This window comes from Aulostomus chinensis, chromosome 7 (assembly GCF_037954235.1).
Source record: "Aulostomus chinensis isolate RoL2024-O1b breed Wild chromosome 7, RoL_Achi_v1.0, whole genome shotgun sequence".
In the NCBI taxonomy this organism is placed as follows: domain Eukaryota; kingdom Metazoa; phylum Chordata; class Actinopteri; order Syngnathiformes; family Aulostomidae; genus Aulostomus; species Aulostomus chinensis.
Genome location: NC_141326.1, coordinates 1,567,890 through 1,591,609, shown reverse-complemented (window position 1 = coordinate 1,591,609; position 23,720 = coordinate 1,567,890). Strand labels below are relative to the sequence as shown.

The 23,720-nt window shown below is 45.4% G+C and overlaps 1 protein-coding gene and 1 long non-coding RNA gene across 2 annotated transcripts in view; one reads left to right on the top strand and one right to left on the bottom strand.

Moving 5' to 3' along the window:
* The window catches only part of LOC147258158 (uncharacterized), a 65,740-nt gene extending 53,409 nt beyond the window's left edge, over window positions 1-12,331 (top strand). The window contains exon 3 of the long non-coding RNA XR_015116906.1: window positions 12,156-12,331. This is a non-coding gene — a long non-coding RNA (uncharacterized LOC147258158). The remainder of the gene's footprint in view (window positions 1-12,155) is intronic.
* Window positions 1-22,521, bottom strand: part of slc7a5 (solute carrier family 7 member 5) — a 32,659-nt gene extending 10,138 nt beyond the window's left edge. The window contains exons 1-7 of the mRNA XM_086208083.1: window positions 21,712-22,521; window positions 19,397-19,522; window positions 10,549-10,654; window positions 10,350-10,394; window positions 10,153-10,276; window positions 9,008-9,111; window positions 8,820-8,916 (exon numbers count right to left, since the gene is read on the bottom strand). Coding sequence (XP_086064209.1) covers window positions 8,820-8,916; window positions 9,008-9,111; window positions 10,153-10,276; window positions 10,350-10,394; window positions 10,549-10,654; window positions 19,397-19,522; window positions 21,712-22,279 — 1,170 coding nt within the window. The 5' untranslated portion in view covers window positions 22,280-22,521. The remainder of the gene's footprint in view (window positions 1-8,819; window positions 8,917-9,007; window positions 9,112-10,152; window positions 10,277-10,349; window positions 10,395-10,548; window positions 10,655-19,396; window positions 19,523-21,711) is intronic.
* Window positions 22,522-23,720: the final 1,199 nt, after the last annotated feature.

The following is a 23,720-nucleotide window of genomic DNA, read 5'->3' as shown; positions in this document are numbered from 1 at the left end:
ATCACCTATATCACCGCTAATATATCACCGATATCACCTCTAATATATCACCTATATCACCGCTAATATATCACCGATATCACCTCTAATATATCACCTATATCACCGCTAATATATCACCTCTAATATATCACCTATATCACCGCTAATATATCACCTCTAATATATCACCTCTAATATATCACCTATATCACCTCTAATATATCACCTATATCACCGCTAATATATCACCTCTAATATATCACCTATATCACCGCTAATATATCACCGATATCACCTCTAATATATCACCTCTAATATATCACCTATATCACCTCTAATATATCACCTCTAATATATCACCTCTAATATATCACCTATATCACCGCTAATATATCACCGATATCCCCTCTAATACATCACCTCTAATATATCACCTCTAATATATCACCTCTAATATATCACCTATATCACCGCTAATATATCACCGATATCACCTCTAATATATCACCTCTAATATATCACCTATATCACCTCTAATGTATCACCTCTAATATATCACCTCTAATATATCACCTATATCACCGCTAATATATCACCGATATCAACTCTAATATATCACCTCTAATATATCACCTATATCACCTCTAATATATCACCTCTAATGTATCACCTATATCACCGCTAATATATCACTGCTAATATATCACCTATATCACCGCTAATATATAACCGCTAATATATCACCTATATCACCGCTAATATATCACCTATATCACCGCTAATATATCACCTATATCACCTCTAATATATCACCTCTAATATATCACCTATAATATATCACCTATATCACCGCTAATATATCACCTATATCACCGCTAATATATCACCTATATCACCTATAATATATCGCCTATATCACCTCTAATATATCACCTCTAATATATCACCTCTAATATATCACCTATATCACCTCTAATATATCACCTCTAATATATCACCTATATCACCTCTAATATATCACCTATATCACCGCTAATATATCACCTCTAATATATCACCTCTAATATATCACCTCTAATATATCACCTATATCACCCCTAATATATCACCTATATCACCTCTAATATATCACCTATATCACCACTAATATATCACCTATATCACCTCTAATATATCACCTCTAATATATCACCTATATCACCGCTAATATATCACCTATATCACCTCTAATATATCACCTCGAATATATCACCTCTAATATATCACCTATATCACCTCTAATATATCACCTATATCACCGCTAATATATCACCTATATCACCTCTAATATATCACCTCGAATATATCACCTATATCACCGCTAATATATCACCTATATCACCTCTAATATATCACCTATATCACCTCTAATATATCACCTCGAATATATCACCTTTATCACCGCTAATATATCACCTATATCACCTCTAATATATCACCTCTAATATATCACCTATATCACCTCGAATATATCACCTATATCACCTCTAATATATCACCTATATCACCGCTAATATATCACCTCTAATATATCACCTATATCACCTCTAATATATCACCTATATCACCTCTAATATATAACCTATATCACCGCTAATATATCACCTCTAATATATCACCTATATCACCTCTAATATATCACCTATATCACCTCTAATATATCACCTATATCACCTCTAATATATCACCTATATCACCGCTAATACATCACCTATATCTCCTATAATATATCACCTCTAATATATCACCTATATCACCGCTAATATATCACCTATATCACCTCTAATATATCACCTATATCACCGCTAATATATCACCGCTAATATATCACCTATATCACCTCTAATATATCACCTATATCACCGCTAAAAGATCACCTCTAATATATCACCTATATCACCTCTAATATATCACCTATATCACCGCTAATATATCACCTCTAATATATCACCTATATCACCTCTAATATATCACCTCTAATATATCACCGCTAATATATCACCGCTAATATATCACCTCTAATATATCACCTATATTACCTCTAATATATCACCTATATCACCGCTAATATATCACCGATATCAGCTCTAATATATCACCTCTAATATATCACCTATATCACCTCTAATATATCACCTCTAATATATCACCTATATCACCGCTAATATATCACCTCTAATATATCACCTATATCACCTCTAATATATCACCTCTAATATATCACCTATATCACCGCTAATATATCACCTCTAATATATCACCTATATCACCGCTAATATATCACCGATATCACCTCTAATATATCACCTATATCACCGCTAATATATCACCGATATCACCTCTAATATATCACCTATATCACCGCTAATATATCACCTCTAATATATCACCTATATCACCGCTAATATATCACCTCTAATATATCACCTCTAATATATCACCTATATCACCTCTAATATATCACCTATATCACCGCTAATATATCACCTCTAATATATCACCTATATCACCGCTAATATATCACCGATATCACCTCTAATATATCACCTCTAATATATCACCTATATCACCTCTAATATATCACCTCTAATATATCACCTCTAATATATCACCTATATCACCGCTAATATATCACCGATATCACCTCTAATATATCACCTCTAATATATCACCTATATCCCCTCTAATATATCCCCTCTAATATATCCCCTCTAATATATCACCTCTAATATATCACCTCTAATATATCACCTATATCACCGCTAATATATCACCGATATCACCTCTAATATATCACCTCTAATATATCACCTCTAATATATCACCTATATCACCTCTAATATATCACCTCTAATATATCACCTCTAATATATCACCTATATCACCGCTAATATATCACCGATATCACCTCCAATATATCACCTATAATATATCACCTATATCACCTCTAATATATCACCTCTAATATATCACCTCTAATATATCACCTATATCACCGCTAATATATCACCGATATCACCTCTAATATATCACCTCTAATATATCACCTATATCACCTCTAATATATCACCTCTAATGTATCACCTATATCACCGCTAATATATAACCGCTAATATATCACCTATATCACCGCTAATATATAACCGCTAATATATCACCTATATCACCGCTAATATATCACCTATATCACCGCTAATATATCACCTATATCACCTCTAATATATCACCTATATCACCTCTAATATATCACCTCTAATATATCACCTATAATATATCACCTATATCACCGCTAATATATCACCTATATCACCGCTAATATATCACCTATATCACCTCTAATATATCACCTATATCACCTCTAATATATCACCTCTAATATATCACCTCTAATATATCACCTATATCACCTCTAATATATCACCTCTAATATATCACCTATATCACCTCTAATATATCACCTATATCACCGCTAATATATCACCTCTAATATATCACCTCTAATATATCACCTCTAATATATCACCTATATCACCCCTAATATATCACCTATATCACCTCTAATATATCACCTATATCACCGCTAATATATCACCTATATCACCTCTAATATATCACCTCTAATATATCACCTATATCACCTCTAATATATCACCTATATCACCGCTAATATATCACCTATATCACCTCTAATATATCACCTCGAATATATCACCTCTAATATATCACCTATATCACCTCTAATATATCACCTATATCACCGCTAATATATCACCTATATCACCTCTAATATATCACCTCTAATATATAACCTATATCACCGCTAATATATCACCTATATCACCTCTAATATATCACCTATATCACCTCTAATATATCACCTATATCACCTCGAATATATCACCTATATCACCGCTAATATATCACCTATATCACCTCTAATATATCACCTATATCACCTCGAATATATCACCTATATCACCTCGAATATATCACCTATATCACCGCTAATATATCACCTATATCACCTCTAATATATCACCTCTAATATATCACCTATATCACCTCGAATATATCACCTATATCACCTCGAATATATCACCTATATAACCTCGAATATATCACCTATATCACCTCGAATATATCACCTATATCACCTCTAATATATCACCTATATCACCTCGAATATATCACCTATATCACCTCGAATATATCACCTATATCACCTCGAATATATCACCTATATCACCTCTAATATATCACCTATATCACCTCGAATATATCACCTATATCACCTCTAATATATCACCTATATCGCCTCAAATATATCACCTATATCACCGCTAATATATCACCTATATCACCTCGAATATATATCACCTATATCACCTCAAATATATCACCTATATCACCGCTAATATATCACCTATATCACCTCTAATATATCACCTATATCACCTCAAATATATCACCTATATCACCGCTAATATATCACCTATATCACCTCTAATATATCACCTATATCACCTCTAATATATCACCTATATCACCTCCAATATATCACCTCTAATATATCACCTATATCACCTCTAATATATCACCGCTAATATATCACCTATATCACCTCTAATATATCACCTATATCACCTCTAATATATCACCTATATCACCTCGAATATATCACCTATATCACCTTGAATATATCACCTCGAATATATCACCTATATCACCTCGAATATATCACCTATATCACCTCTTATATATCACCTCTAATATATAACCTATATCACCTCTAATATATCACCTCTAATATATCACCTATATCACCTCTAATATATAACCTATATCACCTCTAATATATCACCTCTAATATATCACCTCTAATATATCACCTATATCACCTCTAATATATCACCTCTAATATATCACCTATATCACCTCGAATATATCACCTATATCACCTCTAATATATCACCTATATCACCTCGAATATATCACCTATATCACCTCGAATATATCACCTATATCACCTAGAATATATCACCGATATCACCTAGAATATATCACCGATATCACCTCTAATATATCACCTATATCACCTCGAATATATCACCTATATCACCTCGAATATATCACCTATATCACCTCAAATATATCACCTATATCACCGCTAATATATCACCAATATCACCTCTAATATATCACCTATATCACCTCTAATATATCACCTATATCACCTCCAATATATCACCTCTAATATATCACCTATATCACCTCTAATATATCACCTATATCACCTCGAATATATCACCTATATCACCTTGAATATATCACCTCGAATATATCACCTATATCACCTCGAATATATCACCTATATCACCTCTTATATATCACCTCTAATATATAACCTATGTCACCTCTAATATATCACCTCTAATATATCACCTATATCACCTCTAATATATAACCTATATCACCTCTAATATATCACCTCTAATATATCACCTCTAATATATCACCTATATCACCTCTAATATATCACCTCTAATATATCACCTCTAATATATCACCTCTAATATATCACCTCTAATATATCACCTATATCACCTTGAATATATCACCTTGAATATATCACCTCGAATATATCACCTCGAATATATCACCTAGAATATATCACCTATATCACCTCTAATATATCACCTATATCACCTTGAATAAATCACCTCTAATATATCACCTAGAATATATCACCGATATCACCTCTAATTTATCACCTATATCACCTTGAATATATCACCTCTAATATATCACCTATATCGCCTCTAATATATAGCCTATATCACCTCTAATATATCACCTATATCACCTCTAATATATCACCTATATCACCTCTAATATATCACCTCTAATATATCACCTATATCACCTCTAATATATCACCTCTAATATATCACCTATATCACCTCTAATATATCACCTCTAATATATCACGTATATCACCTCTAATATATCACCTATATCACCTCTAATATATCACCTATATCACCTTGAATATATCACCTCTAATATATCACCTATATCACCTCTAATATATCACCTCTAATATATCACCTATATCACCTCTAATATATAACCTATATCACCTCTAATATATCACCTATATCACCTCGAATATATCACCTCGAATATATCACCTCGAATATATCACCTACATCACCTCTCATATATCACCTATATCACCTTGAATAAATCACCTCTAATATATCACTTCGAATATATCACCTACAATATATCACCGATATCACCTCTAATATATCACCTATATCACCTTGAATATATCACCTCTAATATATCACCTATATCACCTCTAATATATCACCTATATCACCTCGAATATATCACCTATATCACCTCGAATATATCACCTATATCACCTCGAATATATCACCTATATCACCTATATCACCTCTAATATATCACCTATATCACCGCTAATATATCACCTATATCACCTCTAATATATCACCTATATCACCTCTAATATATCACCTATATCACCTCGAATATATCACCTATATCACCTCGAATATATCACCTATATCACCGCTAATATATCACCTATATCACCTCTAATATATCACCTATATCACCTCTAATATATCACCTTTAATATATCACCTATATCACCTCTAATATATCACCTATATCACCTTGAATATATCACCTCTAATATATCACCTATATCACCTCTAATATATCACCTATATCACCTCGAATATATCACCTATATCACCTCGAATATATCACCTATATCACCTCTAATATATCACCTCTAATATATCACCTCTAATATATCACCTCTAATATATCACCTATATCACCTCTAATATATCACCTCTAATATATCACCTCTAATATATCACCTATATCACCTCTCATATATCACCTCTAATATATAACCTATATCACCTCTAATATATCACCTATATCACCTCTAATATATCACCTCTAATATATCACCTATATCACCTCTAATATATCACATCTAATATATCACCTCTAATATATCACCTATATCACCTCTAATATATCACCTATATCACCTCTAATATATCACCTATATCACCTCTAATATATCACCTCTAATATATCACCTCTAATATATCACCTATATCACCTCTAATAAATCACCTATATCACCTCTAATATATCACCTGTATCACCGCTAATATATCACCGATATTACCTCGAATATATCACCTCTAATATATCAGCTATATCACCTCTAATATATCACCTATATCACCTCTAATATATCACCTATATCACCTCTAATATATCACCTCTAATATATCACCTATATCACCTCGAATATATCACCCATATCACCTCTAATATATCACCTATATCACCTCTAATATATCACCTATATCACCGCTAATATATCACCTATATCACCTCGAATATATCACCCATATCACCTCTAATATATCACCTATATCACCTCTAATATATCACCTCTAATATATCACCTCTAATATATCACCTATATCACCTCTAATATATCACCTATATCACCTCTAATATATCACCTATATCACCTCTAATATATCACCTCTAATATATCACCTCTAATATATCACCTATATCACCTCTTATAAATCACCTATATCACCTCTAATATATCACCTGTATCACCGCTAATATATCACCGATATTACCTCGAATATATCACCTCTAATATATCACCTATATCACCTCTAATATATCACCTATATCACCTCTAATATATCACCTATATCACCGCTAATATATCACCGATATCACCTCTAATATATCACCTATATCACCTCGAATATATCACCTATATCACCTCTAATATATCACCTATGTCACCTCGAATATATCACCTCTAATATATCACCTATATCACCTCTAATATATCACCTATATCACCTCTAATATATCACCTATATCACCTCTAATATATCACCTATATCAGCGCTAATATATCACCTCTAATATATCACCTATATCACCTCTAATATAACACCTATATCACCGCTAAAATATCACCTATATCCCCTCTAATATAATCACCTATATCACCTCGAATATATCACCTCAAATATATCACCTCTAATATATCACCTATATCACCTCGAATATATCACCTATATCCCCGCTAAAATATCACCTCTAATATATCACCTCTAATATATCACCTCTAATATATCACCTATATCACCTCGAATATATCACCCATATCACCTCTAATATATCACCTATATCACCTCTAATATATCACCTATATCACCGCTAATATATCACCTCGAATATATCACCCATATCACCTCTAATATATCACCTATATCACCTCTAATATATCACCTATATCACCGCTAATATATCACCGATATCACCTCTAATATATCACCTATATCACCTCGAATATATCACCTATATCACCTCTAATATATCACCTATGTCACCTCGAATATATCACCTCTAATATATCACCTATATCACCTCTAATATATCACCTATATCACCTCTAATATATCACCTATATCACCTCTAATATATCACCTATATCAGCGCTAATATATCACCTCTAATATATCACCTATATCACCTCTAATATATCACCTATATCACCTCAAATATATCACCTCTAATATATCACCTATATCACCTCGAATATATCACCTATATCCCCGCTAAAATATCACCTATATCACCTCTAATATATCACACATATCACATCTAATATATGCCATATATATAAAGAGCAGACATACAGTGAATATGAGTGAGGGGAGGGGGGTCAGCAAGCTGGGGTGGATCATTGACAGCAGGCTGGGCAGGTGACCTTCCCGGGAACCCACAAAGAATAACCTGAGAGGGAAGCAGAGGTGATGCATGACAAGATGTACGCGCGTGTGTGTGTGTGTGTGTGTGTGTGTGTTTGTGTGTGTGTGTGTTTTACCTGGATGATGTGAACAGGGAGCCATTGACTGAGCCGAAGCAGGACAGGCCTACAAACACCGGGATGATCCAGGCCATCGGACCTAGGTGTCTGTTACCAAAATCCTGCAGGACACAAACACCGAGAGGCCAGTTGGAGTGACGCCACCCTGACAGGAGATCAAACCCAGTTCTCGCTCCTCTACATGCACGTGCCAACATCACTACATTTGCCTGCACACCAGACTGCTGTATGAATTGGAATATGACATCATAACCCTCCCCATCGCCTGATTCAGTGACGACGCCTGGAATGTGCCTGGATTAACCCGGACATTTGGTCAGGCACACGTTTAATCTGAAGAAACCCTAAACAGAACATGACAGCGCGTCTGCACATGCTCAGTCACAAGCTGACACTTCCAAGCCCTCGGTAGAGATTGGGTAGCAGTCGCTGTACGTTTAAAGGTTGCCGTGACGACCCGGAGGCGTGCATGACTAGTACATCCATGAAGCGATGTTCATGTAACTGTGTTTCATTGGCGTGCTGCACTTGAGTCTATCTGTTTGTTTATCTTTTACTGTTTTGTCTCCGTATTTTTTCAATGAAATCTGTTTTATACAACTTGAGTGAACCGGATGTTTAGTAAGGTTGCCTAGCAACCAAACTGGTAGTGGTGCAGCATCATTGTTCGTGGCATTTTTCACGTGGCGTGTACAATTCCTAATCCAGAATTCTAATTACTTTCTTCGTACTATTACTTCAACTAGAAGACGTGTGCATGTAGAGGTGGTCACTGATCCCTCGCCGGGCACTAAAGAGGAACAATGCTGCAAACATTCCAGCGCCACTGTAACGGGATCCCTCCTCCCTGTTCCTCGTCACTGTTCCGTCACACCGTATTAGTGTAAACATACTGTATCACACGGCTGCTGCTAGTTAACATTCAGCTGTGTGCCTGTGTGTGTGTGTGTCTGACTGCCCTGCGCGCACACACACACACACACACACACACACACACACACACACACACACACACACACAGTTGCTCCTCTCTTGTAGCCATGACAAACAAGCAGCTGAATGAATGTGTGATCCCAGGACTGGCAGAAGCACAGACTGAGATCTCGCACGCCGTGAACCAAGATGGCAGCTGATGTACTGACCACCGCCACGGCCTGCGAGTTGAGCATCTGGTCAGGGGGGAGCGTGGTGAAGTAGGCCAGGTTGGTGAGGACGTACACTATCGTCACGATGGGCAGAGAGATGATGATGGCACGAGGAAGGTTTCTGGAGACCACACAGAATCATCATTGTTTATTCATATTTTGGGGCGCAACTCAGACGAGGAATGAACACTCACTTGTAGGGCTCGATCATCTCCTCTGTGACAAAGTTCAAGTAGTTCCTGGAGAAGATGAATAATAGGAAAACTGTCAATCTGTCACATTTGACCACGAGGAAAGTCGTCCAATGCGAGTACTGGTATTGATCGAACTGGATTCTTGTCATGGATGAAAAATGAAGAATGTGCTATCAAGACGTTGGCCGTCCTCACTCACCAGCCCCCGTAGGCGAACAGACCGCTGTAGAGCGCCAGGCCGATGCTGCCAAACTCGTACTTGGACCCCTTGAAGGAATTTTCTGGGAGAAGTGATTCTGTTTCACCTGGTGGAGATAAAGACAGGAAGAGAAATGAGCCCAAATCTGTCGGAATTTTTGGCTCTGCAGGAAAATCATCTTGAACTTGAGATGTGGGGGCAAACGTGAGGGGGGCTTAAATCCACCTCAGTAGGGGGATCAGGACCAGACAGTCAATAACGGACCTGGGCTGTGGCGTGACTCTAGATGGCCTCTGCAGGAACCAATCAGATGAGCTGAGAGAGCTACAAGAGAGAGCTTGTTGGTTCAATGCCTTGCTCAAGGGCAGTGAGGGAAGCTGAAGTGGGGAGCATCAGTTCGAGAAGATAAACAACGTTTGGTCACGGCCCCTCTTCTCGACCTCCAGGTTTCTGCTGGTCTTCTGGTATCCCACATTCCTGACAGGCCTGCTCACCGCCAGCATGCACACGCATTCTCAGACACAGCGACGGTTACTAAACCAACAGCCGCAGGCGGTGTTGGTAGTGGCAGGGTTAGCCCTAAGCCTACAGGCTATGCAGCGTGGGAATCACTGCATAGCTGTCCATGTGAGACCACAGGGCTCAGAGACCTCCTGCTCCACCCGCCCAGCGATGCTCTACATTTCACTGTGGTGGGACCGGGGGAGGGGGGAGGGGTCTTCAGGTGCTGGTCTGTGCTGATTCAAAGTTCACATCTGCAGGGTAGATGAGTCTCCTGCGTGGTTACTCTATGTCATAAAATGGCAATAAGAGAGCCGTGTCTGAGGAACCAGACCTGAGTGTTCCAGGACCCCCCCCCCCCCCCCCCCCAGGGTGGTGAGAGGATCTCCAGAAATAAAAACCTAGTTGGAGATAAACCAGTTTAGCCACTCCTGTTCAAAACACCATCAATGGTGATTCTATATTCTGAGGAGGAGGACTTCAGGCACTGGAACTGTGTTTTTGGGGTTTGGTGGCTAAAAAGTGAAGGAACCACTGATCCGATTCACCCTGCTGTTGCCGTCAGTCACAAGTCGCGATATTCCAAGTCTTTTGTTCATAAGTACGTACACAGCACACGCCGAGCCCTCGGTGCTTCGGTTGCTTTATTCTTTCAGATCCACAGCTGAGGAGCAGCTGACCACCGTTCGAAACATTCACACAACCTCAACACACTTTAGAAACTCTACAGCTCCCAGCTGACAACATGACACCAACGGCAGGCACACAAACACACACACACACGATGAAAGAGAAGAAGAATGAGCCGCACTGTGACGGTGGCTGGCGAGGCAGTGGGTGTCCACCTGACCCCCCTGAGGGTTAATCATGAGCAGCAGCAGGTTTACATTGGCCTGTACTGGTCCCCCTTCACCGTGAGTCTGAGACCCTCGGCTTGGGCGGGAGTCTGAGAACCATGATTCAACAGGAGCAACAACGCCAAGCAGATGTACCATTGGTGTATTTCTACTGCATCGTCCTTCTGTACTGCTGCGATGTTTTTATATGCAAACCAAAGTTTCCCATCTGAGATGATAAAAGTACTGAGGTGTCGATGCGTTTCATAGAACACACACGGCAAAATCCACCAAATGAGAGACACCCGGACTACGTGGTTCCAGCGTGGCCAGGAGGAGGCGCCAGCAGACAACGCCAACCAACCAATGACCCTCTAACATCCCAGCTACAGAGACTGAGATGACTCCAGACTACACCTGAACGGGTTCACGCACCATGTGATCTTTTTACAACCACTGACTGTCTCTCACACACACACACACACACACACACACACACACACACACACACCTGTGTGTTACTCTGAGTAAACAAAAGTGCACATGCCAGCCTCAGATGCAGAACGACTAGATGAAACAGATCCTGGTCAGGTTGAGAAGAGCAGGCTTAGCTGCAGCTAATCAGATTCTGGCTCTCTAATCTGAGACACCTGCCGACTCTGACGGAGCTGCAGAGTAAAACACCACCTCAGTTCATGAGTCCCCAAGCTGCTCAGGTGTTACACCTGTCTGCCAGGTTCATGACAAACAGTCCAAGAAGAGACGTGTAAGCAAAACCCCCACGGCAGGAGGATGGCGGGATGGGGGAGGGAGGGCGGCTCTGTCAGGTGACGTGTTCTAGCAACAGTCATACACGTCTCTGCTATATTCTTGTAGGATCTGTTGACATTAATGATAAATGTATTTTCTAATATCAGCAACAGCTGTCAATCAGATCTGTGCAGGTGTGTGTGTGTAATCTCAGCCAGTCTCAATCCAGATAATCCAGGGAGTCTCGAACAAACAGGGGGCAGAAGCCCTGTGATAAAAAACCAGGTTTCAGAGGCATCAGACGAGTGTTTAGGGAAGAAAAGAGGCACCAGTGGGGGAAGCGGTGGCGGTGCTGCCCTGAGCAGCTCCACACTGATCAGACACTGTCAGCAACTCCTGCTTCGGCTTCATGGCTGTCAACAGCTTTATTCTGAGAAATTAAAATGTCATCAAAACTCCTCTCAAAGTAACAAGATTAAAATCAGAAAAGGGACTAAACCGTGTCACTGTCACAGTCACGTGCATCAGGTGCTGGACCCGTAAACCTTCCATCCACTTATTCAATCTTAAGATGCGACTTGACTAAAGTCCACTTGGCACAAGTCCTGGTGCAGGTCCATCGCTCACGGACGGCATTCTGTCCCGCTTATAATCGGAGGGAAGAACGGTTGCTGTATCTTGAAGGGCCACTGGTTTTATCAGTGCCGGCACACAGCAACGGTCTCCTGCCTCCTCAACTGCCAATCTAGGGCTCTGATCAAATCAGCTGATGATTGAAACCCTGGTTGAATCCAAATTCAATGACCGGGCTAATCAGTACCGCTCTGGGGTCCGAGAATGGCACATCCTGCATCACGTCACGCCGTCCAACCAGTCACTGGTCGGTCTCCTACGTCGACTGTCCAATAAAGTTTCTCAACACAACTGAACATCCGGCCAAAGTTTGGTTAAAACTCATGTTTGTCATGTCAGCTGCTGCAGCTTTGGCACACCTGTGGAGGCGGAGCCAGTCTTCATTATCATCATCGGCCACGCCGTGACTCCGTAGCAGGTTCAAAAACAGTAATCCGTGTTCAGGTGTGTGCTGAAAGCGCCAGGATGGGAACGAGTCAGCTAAACAGGTGAGGCTGCACCTGTGACGTGTTCAACGACGGCTCAGCAAAATGATGGTGCGTTCAAATGTAATATCAAACTTGAACAATGCAGTTGTGTTGGTGAAAAATGTGTTTACTCAGCACCATCAGGTACATCTTAAATATTTATCAAATACATTTACAGCAGAATACGTACATTTAAGAACGACACTGAGTAAAACTGCGTTTGTTTCTTCTGTGCTCTGGTGAAGGCCCCGCTGGGTCAGCCACGTTTATGAAGGCTTCAAATGTTTGCTCTGTCCAGACGGAGTCGCTGCCTCGCATCCACACGCTGGTTACACTGGTGAGTGAGTGAGTGAGTGAGCGAGTGAGCGAGCGAGCGAGCGAGTGAGTGAGCGAGCGAGCGAGTGTGCGAGCGAGCGAGTGTGCGGGTGAGTGAGTGAGTGAGCGGGTGGGCGAGTGAGTGGGTGGGTGAGTGAGTGAGTGTGTGTGTGAGCGAGTCTCTCTCCTCTATGAAAATATAGAAGCAAAGTCTGTGATAAAGTGTGTGTGCTTGGTTGTAACTTTTTTTAATGATGTGTTTTTACTGTAAATGGAAAATTAGACCAATAAATCTCTCTCTCTGCTATTTCAATAAAAAAAATTAAAAATATCCTTCAGCTCAAATACAAAATGAGTGCTAAAATATTAAAACCCCACAATCAGCTGAAGTAAACGTGCCGACGCCGTTGGCCCATTCCTGCTGTCACATCTTGTGTCAAGAACTAACTAACCAACTAACCAACTAACCAACTAACTAACTTTGTGATAAAAGTGAAACCAACAGGTTCAAAATGTGAGGGTTGATCAGTTTTTAAGACCATTTTAACAAAATCATGACCCTTTTTCAGACAAATCTTCTGATTATTCAACGTTTCAGAGAAGAAAAATGAGAGGAAAGAGAGTTTGTGGTTTTCTGTTCTAGTCAGAGGAAGTAGAAGTCCGTTCCGCCATCAGGAGTTTCACCGACGAGAGCAAAGACTGACAACAGACGAAGAACGTAGAAGAAATTAAAAGATGAGTCAGCTTCATTTGACCACTTGTGTGTGGCAATAAGACCTGAAATTATTCAAGACCGAAAACAGATAACAACCGAGTTTAAGAGCCTCTCAGAGTCACGGGCCAGGAACGCCCTGCAAGTGTTGCGCTATCTAATCAGTCCAAGCATTTCACGAGGGAACGACAGGAAGGAAGGCTGTGAAACGAGGAAATGAAATATTGCGACCCAAAAAGAGAACCGGCTGTTTTCGCTGCACCGGTGGGTTCGTGGTAACCGACTTGAGGTTTGGTGCTGCAATTTGAGTCTAAGTGAGACTGGCGAGGTGGCGTCTAACCCTTGAGCCAACAGTAGGTGTGAAGTCAAAGGTCGCGAGGCCTCGGGGGAGGTCGGTGCTCCAGACCCAGGAAACACACAGCTGGAGGGAGCGGACGGCCCGACGATCCCGCCTCGGTCTGCTTCCACGCCGCTGTCACACCTCCAGGCTCTCGCCGAGCAGCTGAAGCCTGAAGCCACGAATCTGAACGAATTCTCAGTGGTGATCTGACTTCTGCTGGGACTTCAGAGCGCCCCCCCCCCCCACCTCACTGCAGACAGGAAGTGCGGCAGCCTCGATGGCACAGCAGGTCCTGGCATCAAACCCACGAGCAGTGGGGGGGTATAAGCCTGCAGCTACCTGCCAATGTGGCTTTCAGTCACGGAGGAATTCTGCCTCCCTCAGTATAGAACGAGGGAGGCTGTTAGTGCAAATTATGAGACATGAACCTGGTGGCCCCGAGTCTGAGCTGAGAAGGGGGGCTGGACCCAGCTCCCTCTGGACCCAGCACCCTCTGGACCCAGCTCCCTCTAGACCCAGCTACCTCTGGACCTAGCTCCCTCTAGACCCAGCTACCTCTGGACCCAGCTCCCTCTGGACCCAGCTCCCTCTGGACCCAGCACCCTCTGGACCCAGCTCCCTCTAGACCCAGTTCTCTCTGGACCCAGCACCCTCTGGACCCAGCACCCTCTGGACCCAGTTCTCTCTGGACCCAGCTACCTCTAGACCCAGCTAGCTCTGGACCCAGCTCCCTCTAGACCCAGCTAGCTCTGGACCCAGCTCCCTCTAGACCCAGCACCCTCTGGACCCAGCTACCTCTAGACCCAGCTACCTCTGGACCTAGCTCCCTCTAGACCCAGCTCCCTCTAGACCCAGTTCTCTCTGGACCCAGCTCCCTTTAGACCCAGCTACCTCTGGACCCAGCTCCCTCTGGACCCAGCTACCTCTAGACACAGCTCCCTCTGGACCCAGCTCCCTCTAGACCCAGCTCCCTCTGGACCCAGCTCCCTCTAGACCCAGCTCCCTCTAGACCCAGCTCCCTCTAGACCCAGCTCCCTCTGGACCCAGCACCCTCTAGACCCAGCTCCCTCTGGACCCAGCTCCCTCTGGACCCAGCACCCTCTAGACCCAGCTCCCTCTAGACCCAGCTCCCTCTGGACCCAGCTCCCTCTGGACCCAGCACCCTCTGGACCCAGCTCCCTCTAGACCCAGCTCCCTCTGGACCCAGCACCCTCTGGACCCAGCACCCTCTGGACCCAGCTCTCTCTGGACCCAGCTACCTCTAGACCCAGCTAGCTCTGGACCCAGCTCCCTCTAGACCCAGCTAGCTCTGGACCCAGCTCCCTCTAGACCCAGCACCCTCTGGACCCAGCTACCTCTAGACCCAGCTACCTCTGGACCTAGCTCCCTCTAGACCCAGCTACCTCTGGACCTAGCTCCCTCTAGACCCAGCTCCCTCTAGACCCAGTTCTCTCTGGACCCAGCTCCCTTTAGACCCAGCTACCTCTGGACCCAGCTCCCTCTGGACCCAGCACACTCTAGACACAGCTCCCTCTAGACACAGCTCCCTCTAGACACAGCTCCCTCTAGACACAGCTCCCTCTGGACCCAGCTCCCTCTGGACCCAGCACCCTCTAGACACAGCTCCCTCTAGACACAGCTCCCTCTGGACCCAGCTCCCTCTAGACCCAGCACCCTCTGGACACAGCTCCCTCTGGACCCAGCTCCCTCTCGACCCAGCTCCCTCTAGACCCAGCTCCCTCTAGACCCAGCTCCCTCTAGACCCAGCTCCCTCTAGACCCAGCTCCCTCTAGACCCAGCTCCCTCTGGACCCAGCACCCTCTAGACCCAGCTCCCTCTAGACCCAGCTCCCTCTGGACCCAGCTCCCTCTGGACCCAGCACCCTCTAGACCCAGCTCCCTCTGGACCCAGCTCCCTCTAGACCCAGCTCCCTCTGGACCCAGCACTCTCTGGACCCAGCTCCCTCTAGACCCAGCACCCTCTGGACCCAGCTCCCTCTGGACCCAGCACCCTCTGGACCCAGCTCCCTCTAGACCCAGTTCTCTCTGGACCCAGCTACCTCTAGACCCAGCTACCTCTGGACCCAGTTCTCTCTGGACCCAGTTCTCTCTGGACCCAGCTCCCTCTCGACCCAGCTACCTCTGGACCCAGCTCCCTCTAGACCCAGCACCCTCTGGACCCAGCTCCCTCTGGACCCAGCACCCTCTGGACCCAGCTCCCTCTAGACCCAGTTCTCTCTGGACCCAGCTACCTCTAGACACAGCTACCTCTGGACCCAGTTCTCTCTGGACCCAGCTACCTCTGGACCCAGTTCTCTCTGGACCCAGCTCCCTCTAGACCCAGCTCCCTCTGGACCCAGCACTCTCTGGACCCAGCTCCCTCTAGACCCAGCACCCTCTGGACCCAGCTCCCTCTGGACCCAGCTAACTCTGGACCCAGCTACCTCTGGACCCAGCTACCTCTGGACCCAGCTCCCTCTAGACCCAGTTCTCTCTGGACCCAGCTACCTCTAGACCCAGCTACCTCTGGACCCAGCTCCCTCTGGACCCAGCTCCCTCTAGACCCAGCTCCCTCTAGACCCAGCACCCTCTGGACCCAGCTCCCTCTAGACCCAGCTCCCTCTAGACCCAGCTCCCTCTGGACCCAGCACTCTCTGGACCCAGCTCCCTCTAGACCCAGCACCCTCTGGACCCAGCACCCTCTGGACCCAGCACCCTCTGGACACAGCACCCTCTAGACCCAGCTCCCTCTAGACCCAGCTCCCTCTGGACCCAGCTCCCTCTGGACCCAGCTCCCTCTGGACCCAGCTCCCTCTAGACCCAGCACCCTCTGGACCCAGCTCCCTCTGGACCCAGCTACCTCTGGACCCAGCTCCCTCTAGACCCAGCACCCTCTGGATCCAGCTCCCTCTGGACCCAGCTCCCTCTAGACCCAGTTCTCTCTGGACCCAGCTCCCTCTAGACCCAGCTACGTCTGGACCCAGCACCCTCTGGACCCAGCACCCTCTGGACCCAGCACCCTATGGACCCAGCTCTCTCTAGACCCAGTTCTCTCTGGACCCAGCTCCCTTTAGACCCAGCTACCTCTGGACCCAGCTCCCTCTACACCCAGCTCCCTCTGGACAGCCTCTAGTAGTTTCAAGGCCCTCCACTAGGAGTCCAGGTCAGCCCCTCAGGTTTGCTTCCTCCATGACCCCCAGTAACTGTGGGATCATTCAAAGAGAATGGAGCTGGAGCTGGACCTGGTCCTGGAGCCAGAGCTGGCTCACACTGCTCCGGTCTTTGTGTGGCTAATGAGAACATTTTCAAACAAAGGGGGCTGCGTTGGGCTGAAGCACTTCTCTGTGCCGCCCTCCCATCTCACACGTTCACGCTCAGAACGAACGGCTCAGCTTCAGGTCCACAGGGGGTCCAGTCACTCAGAACTGATAGGAAATGAATGTCCATCGTAAGTTTGTAGTTCCTTAAAACAGGAAGTTGCACCTGCTGACTTTGACGTTCAGCCACGCATGAAGAAACAAAGATGAATGAGTCAAAGTCAATCAACTTCACACAAAAATAGGACTCTTCCAGAACATTCTTGTCTGTATGAACTTTGTTCAACCAGCTGCTCCAACCAAAGCCTCTCGGGGTTGAGGGTCGTTTTATTGGGTTGTGCGTTTAAATTCAGGTCACAGAAACACACACCCAACCAGAAAGTCTCAAATTGCCATTAAATGAATTATTATTTGGGTCATATCCTGTTGAGAAGGGTGTGGTCATGTGTTTAAAATCACATGACCACACCCTAACTGAGCGGACCTGTGAGCAGAAGACAGCCAGCGTGTCCTGAATTGTTCAAATGCAAACATATTAATGGGGACCGGAAACCGAAACCATCAAAGCCAGGAGAACATAAGTGAACTGCAACAGAGTACCAGTACACAACCTACTGCAGTATCGTCAAAATATTATTGATAATTAGGGACCCTACATGTTTAAAGAACATTTTTATTCCCCAAAAAAATGTCCAGGGATTTGGTAGAGCGTTTCAATGAAGGGGCGGAGCCTGTGGAGGCCTCACGGCTTCATCCCTCTGCTGCACGGTGGTCGTCTCATCTTTATGCTCTAATGTTGTTCCTGTTGAAATAAAACTAAACGTGATTCCCCTGCTGCTGCCCCGGCATGCACCCCTCCGACAGCAACTGTTGGTACCTCCTGCAGAGGAGCTCACAAGGCCAGAAAATACCTATCCTATAATTTATATAGTTTTAATAAACGTGTGTGTGTGTGTGTGTGTGTGTGTGTTGAGGTACCTTGACCAATCTTGACAAAGCCGATGATGATGATGAGGGCGAGTGCCAGCAGCTTGGCAGCAGCGAAGAAGTCCTGCACTCTGGTTGCCGCCTTCACACTGTAACAGTTCACGAAGGTCAACAAGACTGCAGAGAGATGGAGAGATGGAGACACAGTTAGAGAGGAGGAGGAGCTGGAGGAGCAGGGGGAGGAGGAGCAGGAGGAGGAGGAGCAGGGGGAGGGAGAGCAGGGGGGGGAGCAGGGGGAGGAGGAGCAGGGGGGGAGAGCAGGGAGAGGGAGAGCAGGGGGAGGAGGAGCAGGGGGAGGAGGAGCAGGAGGAGGAGGAGCAGGGGGAGGGAGAGCAGGGGGGGAGAGCAGGGGGAGGAGGAGCAGGGGGGAGAGCAGGGGGAGGAGGAGCAGGGGGGGAGAGCAGGGGGAGGAGGAGCAGGAGGAGGAGGAGCAGGGGGAGGGAGAGCAGGGGGGGGAGAGCAGGGGGAGGAGGAGCAGGGGGGAGAGCAGGGGGAGGAGGAGCAGGGGGGAGAGCAGGGAGAGGGAGAGCAGGGGGAGGAGGATCAGGGGGAGGAGGAGCAGGAGGAGGAGGAGCAGGGGGAGGAGGAGCAGGAAGAGGAGCAGCGGGAGATGTTTGAGATTATTTGAGAACAACGGCCACCTCATTCTTCAGGGAACACATCCCTCCATCCATTTCCTATACTGCTTATCCTGTTAAGAGTCGGGGGTGGAGCCTATCCCAGCTGACATTGGGTGAGAGGCGGGTTCACCCTGGACGGGTCACCAGTCCATCTCAGGTCCATCAGGAGCAATCAGGGGTTCAGTATCTTGCTCAAGGACACTTGGACATGGTCACCAGGGGAAGTGGGGATGGAACGGCCACTCTACCTCTGAGCCACGCCGCCCAGGAACACACACCTTCCCTCCATAATAGGACTCACATGTACAGTGCTGCTACCCCCCAACCACCACCACCAGGGAGGCTGGAGTGGCCCTCCTGCAGGGGGGGCTGGAGTGGCCCTACTGTGTGTGTGCGTCTACACTGGACCCCTTTAAAGTGATTAACTAAAGCAGCAGGTCCCTTCAAAGCTCCTAAATCAGGTCGGAGCCACAACAGAGAGACGAGACCGAGCACAAAGAGGCTCTGTGTGACAAAGAGTCCAACACAAAGGGAGAAGGAGCCGAAGCACAGAGCGCACACACACACACACACACACACACACACACACACACACACACACACACACTTGTCATGTGGCCTCTATGAGAATTTCGCCTTCACTTGAGATGAAGATTAGGGCCTGGAGGTGAAGGGCAGCACCTCACAAACACACACACATCACTACAACCCTCCTGTTCATGAGTGCAGGTGCAAAAAAATACAAATAAGACACACCAGACTATACTGAAGTGTGTGTGTGTGTGTGTGTGTGTGGTTTAAAGAAAAAAGCAACCAGCAGAGATTGAGGCCAACAGCGCAGCTAATAATCCCTGTTAATCTTGTTAGGACTCAGAGCAAGACACACACACGCGCGCGCGCGCGCGCGCGCACACACACACACACACACACACACACTACTGCTACAACGCTACAAAAGGGGACACAACACTTCCCAGTCCTACTCCAGCGCAACTTCTTCCAGAGAAGGCAACAGAATTCTGATAATTCCACCGTTTGTCTTCTCGTGAACATTAAGAATTAACAACCCTCTCATATGAAGACCTCCAAAGAACGAAGAAGGGGCCTGAGCTGCTCAGGACCAAACCCAGGAGGCCGCCGGAGATGAAACGCTTACATTTGCAGTTCCACTCCGAGGGGAAACAGACCGACCGCACATGCGTGCTGGCCCTGGAGCCACGAGCAGGCTTCATTCGAGGAGAAGTTTGAAACGTGAATTGTGGAATAAAAATTAAATGTATGATTAAATAATTAAATGTAATTGAAAGTGAATATTACTCATATCTAAAAATATTAAATATATTAAAAGGGGGTGAATGGAAGTTGTGAGAGACTCTGGCAGCGGTTCTTCTTCTCGTAACCGTCCAGCATCTCCTGAGATGATGAAATGAAGCGGCTGCGCGTATGCGGGCGTGTGTGCGTGTGTGTCTGTGCGTGTGTCTGTGCGTGTGTGTCTGTGCGTGTGTACGTGTGTGTCTGTGCGTGTGTGTCTGTGCGTGTGTCTGTGCGTGTGTCTGTTCCCCGCAGCGATCGCGCAGGTGTGTGTCCGTACATTTCGCCACACCAACAGGAAGTTTACTCTGCACGCATCTAAACGCACACCGCCGCCGAGAGTTGCATCATCCCGGCGTGGCACCGGATACTCACGGATGCACAGGCAGGCCACCAGCTTGACCGCGTCCTGCGGCACCGTGCACACCGGAAACAGCGGCTTGAGGATGTAGGTGGCGAAGACGTAGGCGACGATGTACTGGGAGGACGGTCGGATGATGAGCAGCTCGATCCAGAGCTTGAGGAAGGCCGGCAGCGAGCCGTACACCTCCAGGATGTAGGCATAGTCCCCCCCGGACTTGGTGATGGTGGTCCCCAGCTCGGCGTAGCACAGGGCTCCCACGGTGGAGAAGACCCCGCACACCGTCCACACCACCAGGGACAGACCCACCGAGCCGGCCTCCTTCACCACGCCGGTCGGTGAGACAAAGATCCCGGAGCCGATGATGGTGCCCACGATGATGGCCACGCCGTTCACCAGGGTGATGGTCCTCTTCAGGACGACGCCGTCCTCGGCCCCGTCTGCTCCGCTCCCCGGGGCTCCACCCTGGCCGGGGTCCCCCTTCTCCCCACCGCTGCCCGAGAACAGCATCCTCTCTGTGACCTGCTTGTCCTCCTCCCGGTCCGCGGAGGAGTTGGAGTTCCTCTTCTTCACCCCCGACATGGTTGGCTGGCTCTCCTCTTCCCGGCTCTGCCCCTCTGTTCTTCGCCTCTCTGCCGGTCGCGGTCTGGTCTGTGTCCTGATGCCGGTCGGGCTCGACCACGAGGAGTCCTCAGAGCGTCTGTCGGCGTGACTCACGGCGGTCTGCTCTCTCCCTCCTGTCAGCGTACAAAGAAACGATTGGAAGAGGCATGTCGTCGCTCCTCATTCCTGCTTCAAGGCCGGCCCCCGCTCTCGCTCGTCGGCTCCCCGCCAGTCTTCGCCCCGCGCTCGCTCTTTTCCTCCCTCTAGTGGCAGAAAGTGGTACTGCACCACAGCGCGACCTCTCTCTGGTTTCCAGAACACACGGCGAACGCAAAACGGGCCTTTCCTGTTTAATAGTGGAAGCACAGAAAAATGAAAAAACAGGCGAAACAATTTCACATAACCTGAATCTTCCTCATCATATATATCTAATAATTCGAAGTGACACATTGTTTATGCACTCAATATTTGTGTAAAAAAAACACAACTGTTTTTTTTTGGACATAATCATGTAACTTCAATGTGGCGCAGATGTTTTATTTCTAAAAGAAACAACAGCACTTGACCCCTCGGGAAAAAAACACCTTTAATTTCAAACTACAGATTCTATGCTAATCTATGGAATTAATAACAACACACTCAGTAGAAGGACTGGGACGTACCAGCAATGAAGCACATGAGTGCCAAACCACCCCTCCACACTACTCACTTCCTTCCAGGAGAACAACCCAGCTCGTCAGGCTGGTTTTATGGTGTCGTAATGTCATAGTTCTGACGATAGCCCGCAGAGCGCCAACGCCCCAAAGAACAAGATCTGGAACATCTTGACTCATTTAGTGGTTGAATGACACTTGGTGTGATTTTACAAAGTCAGACGTCTGTTAATTTGGTCAGAGATGCAAATGTGGGTATGAAGTAGCCTGCTATTGTCATGATTTGTGTATTTAATGCACTTATTTGCCACAGGGAAATTAGCTGCCATCATCTGATGTCAGTCCCTACTGGATGAACTCCACTTCTTGGCTGCTGGGGGATCAAATTCACACGGGTGAAGATGGCGCTCATGAGGGACCAAGGAAAAGAGTTTGTGTCCAAAACAAAGCTTGTAGTTCAGGTCTCACCTCCCTCTGCTGTGCTGTTGCCCTCAGCTGGTCAGCAAACTGCAGAATTCCAGGCCATTTTTCCCAGTCAGAGCAAGCTGAAGCCCGTCCCAGCATGCACTGGGTCCAGCGGGGCAGTGACACCACGCCCCTGTTGAATCAAGAACCTTTTACCCCCCAGGAGTCATAGTTGTACAACGATTCTTTCATCATTTATGTAATTCTACCTGTCAGTAACTGTCGATGCCTTGACAGTCCCAGTTCTGCCCCCAGTCCTAATGAGGTCACGCACGTCCAACCTCCTTCGGCGCCATTAAGGG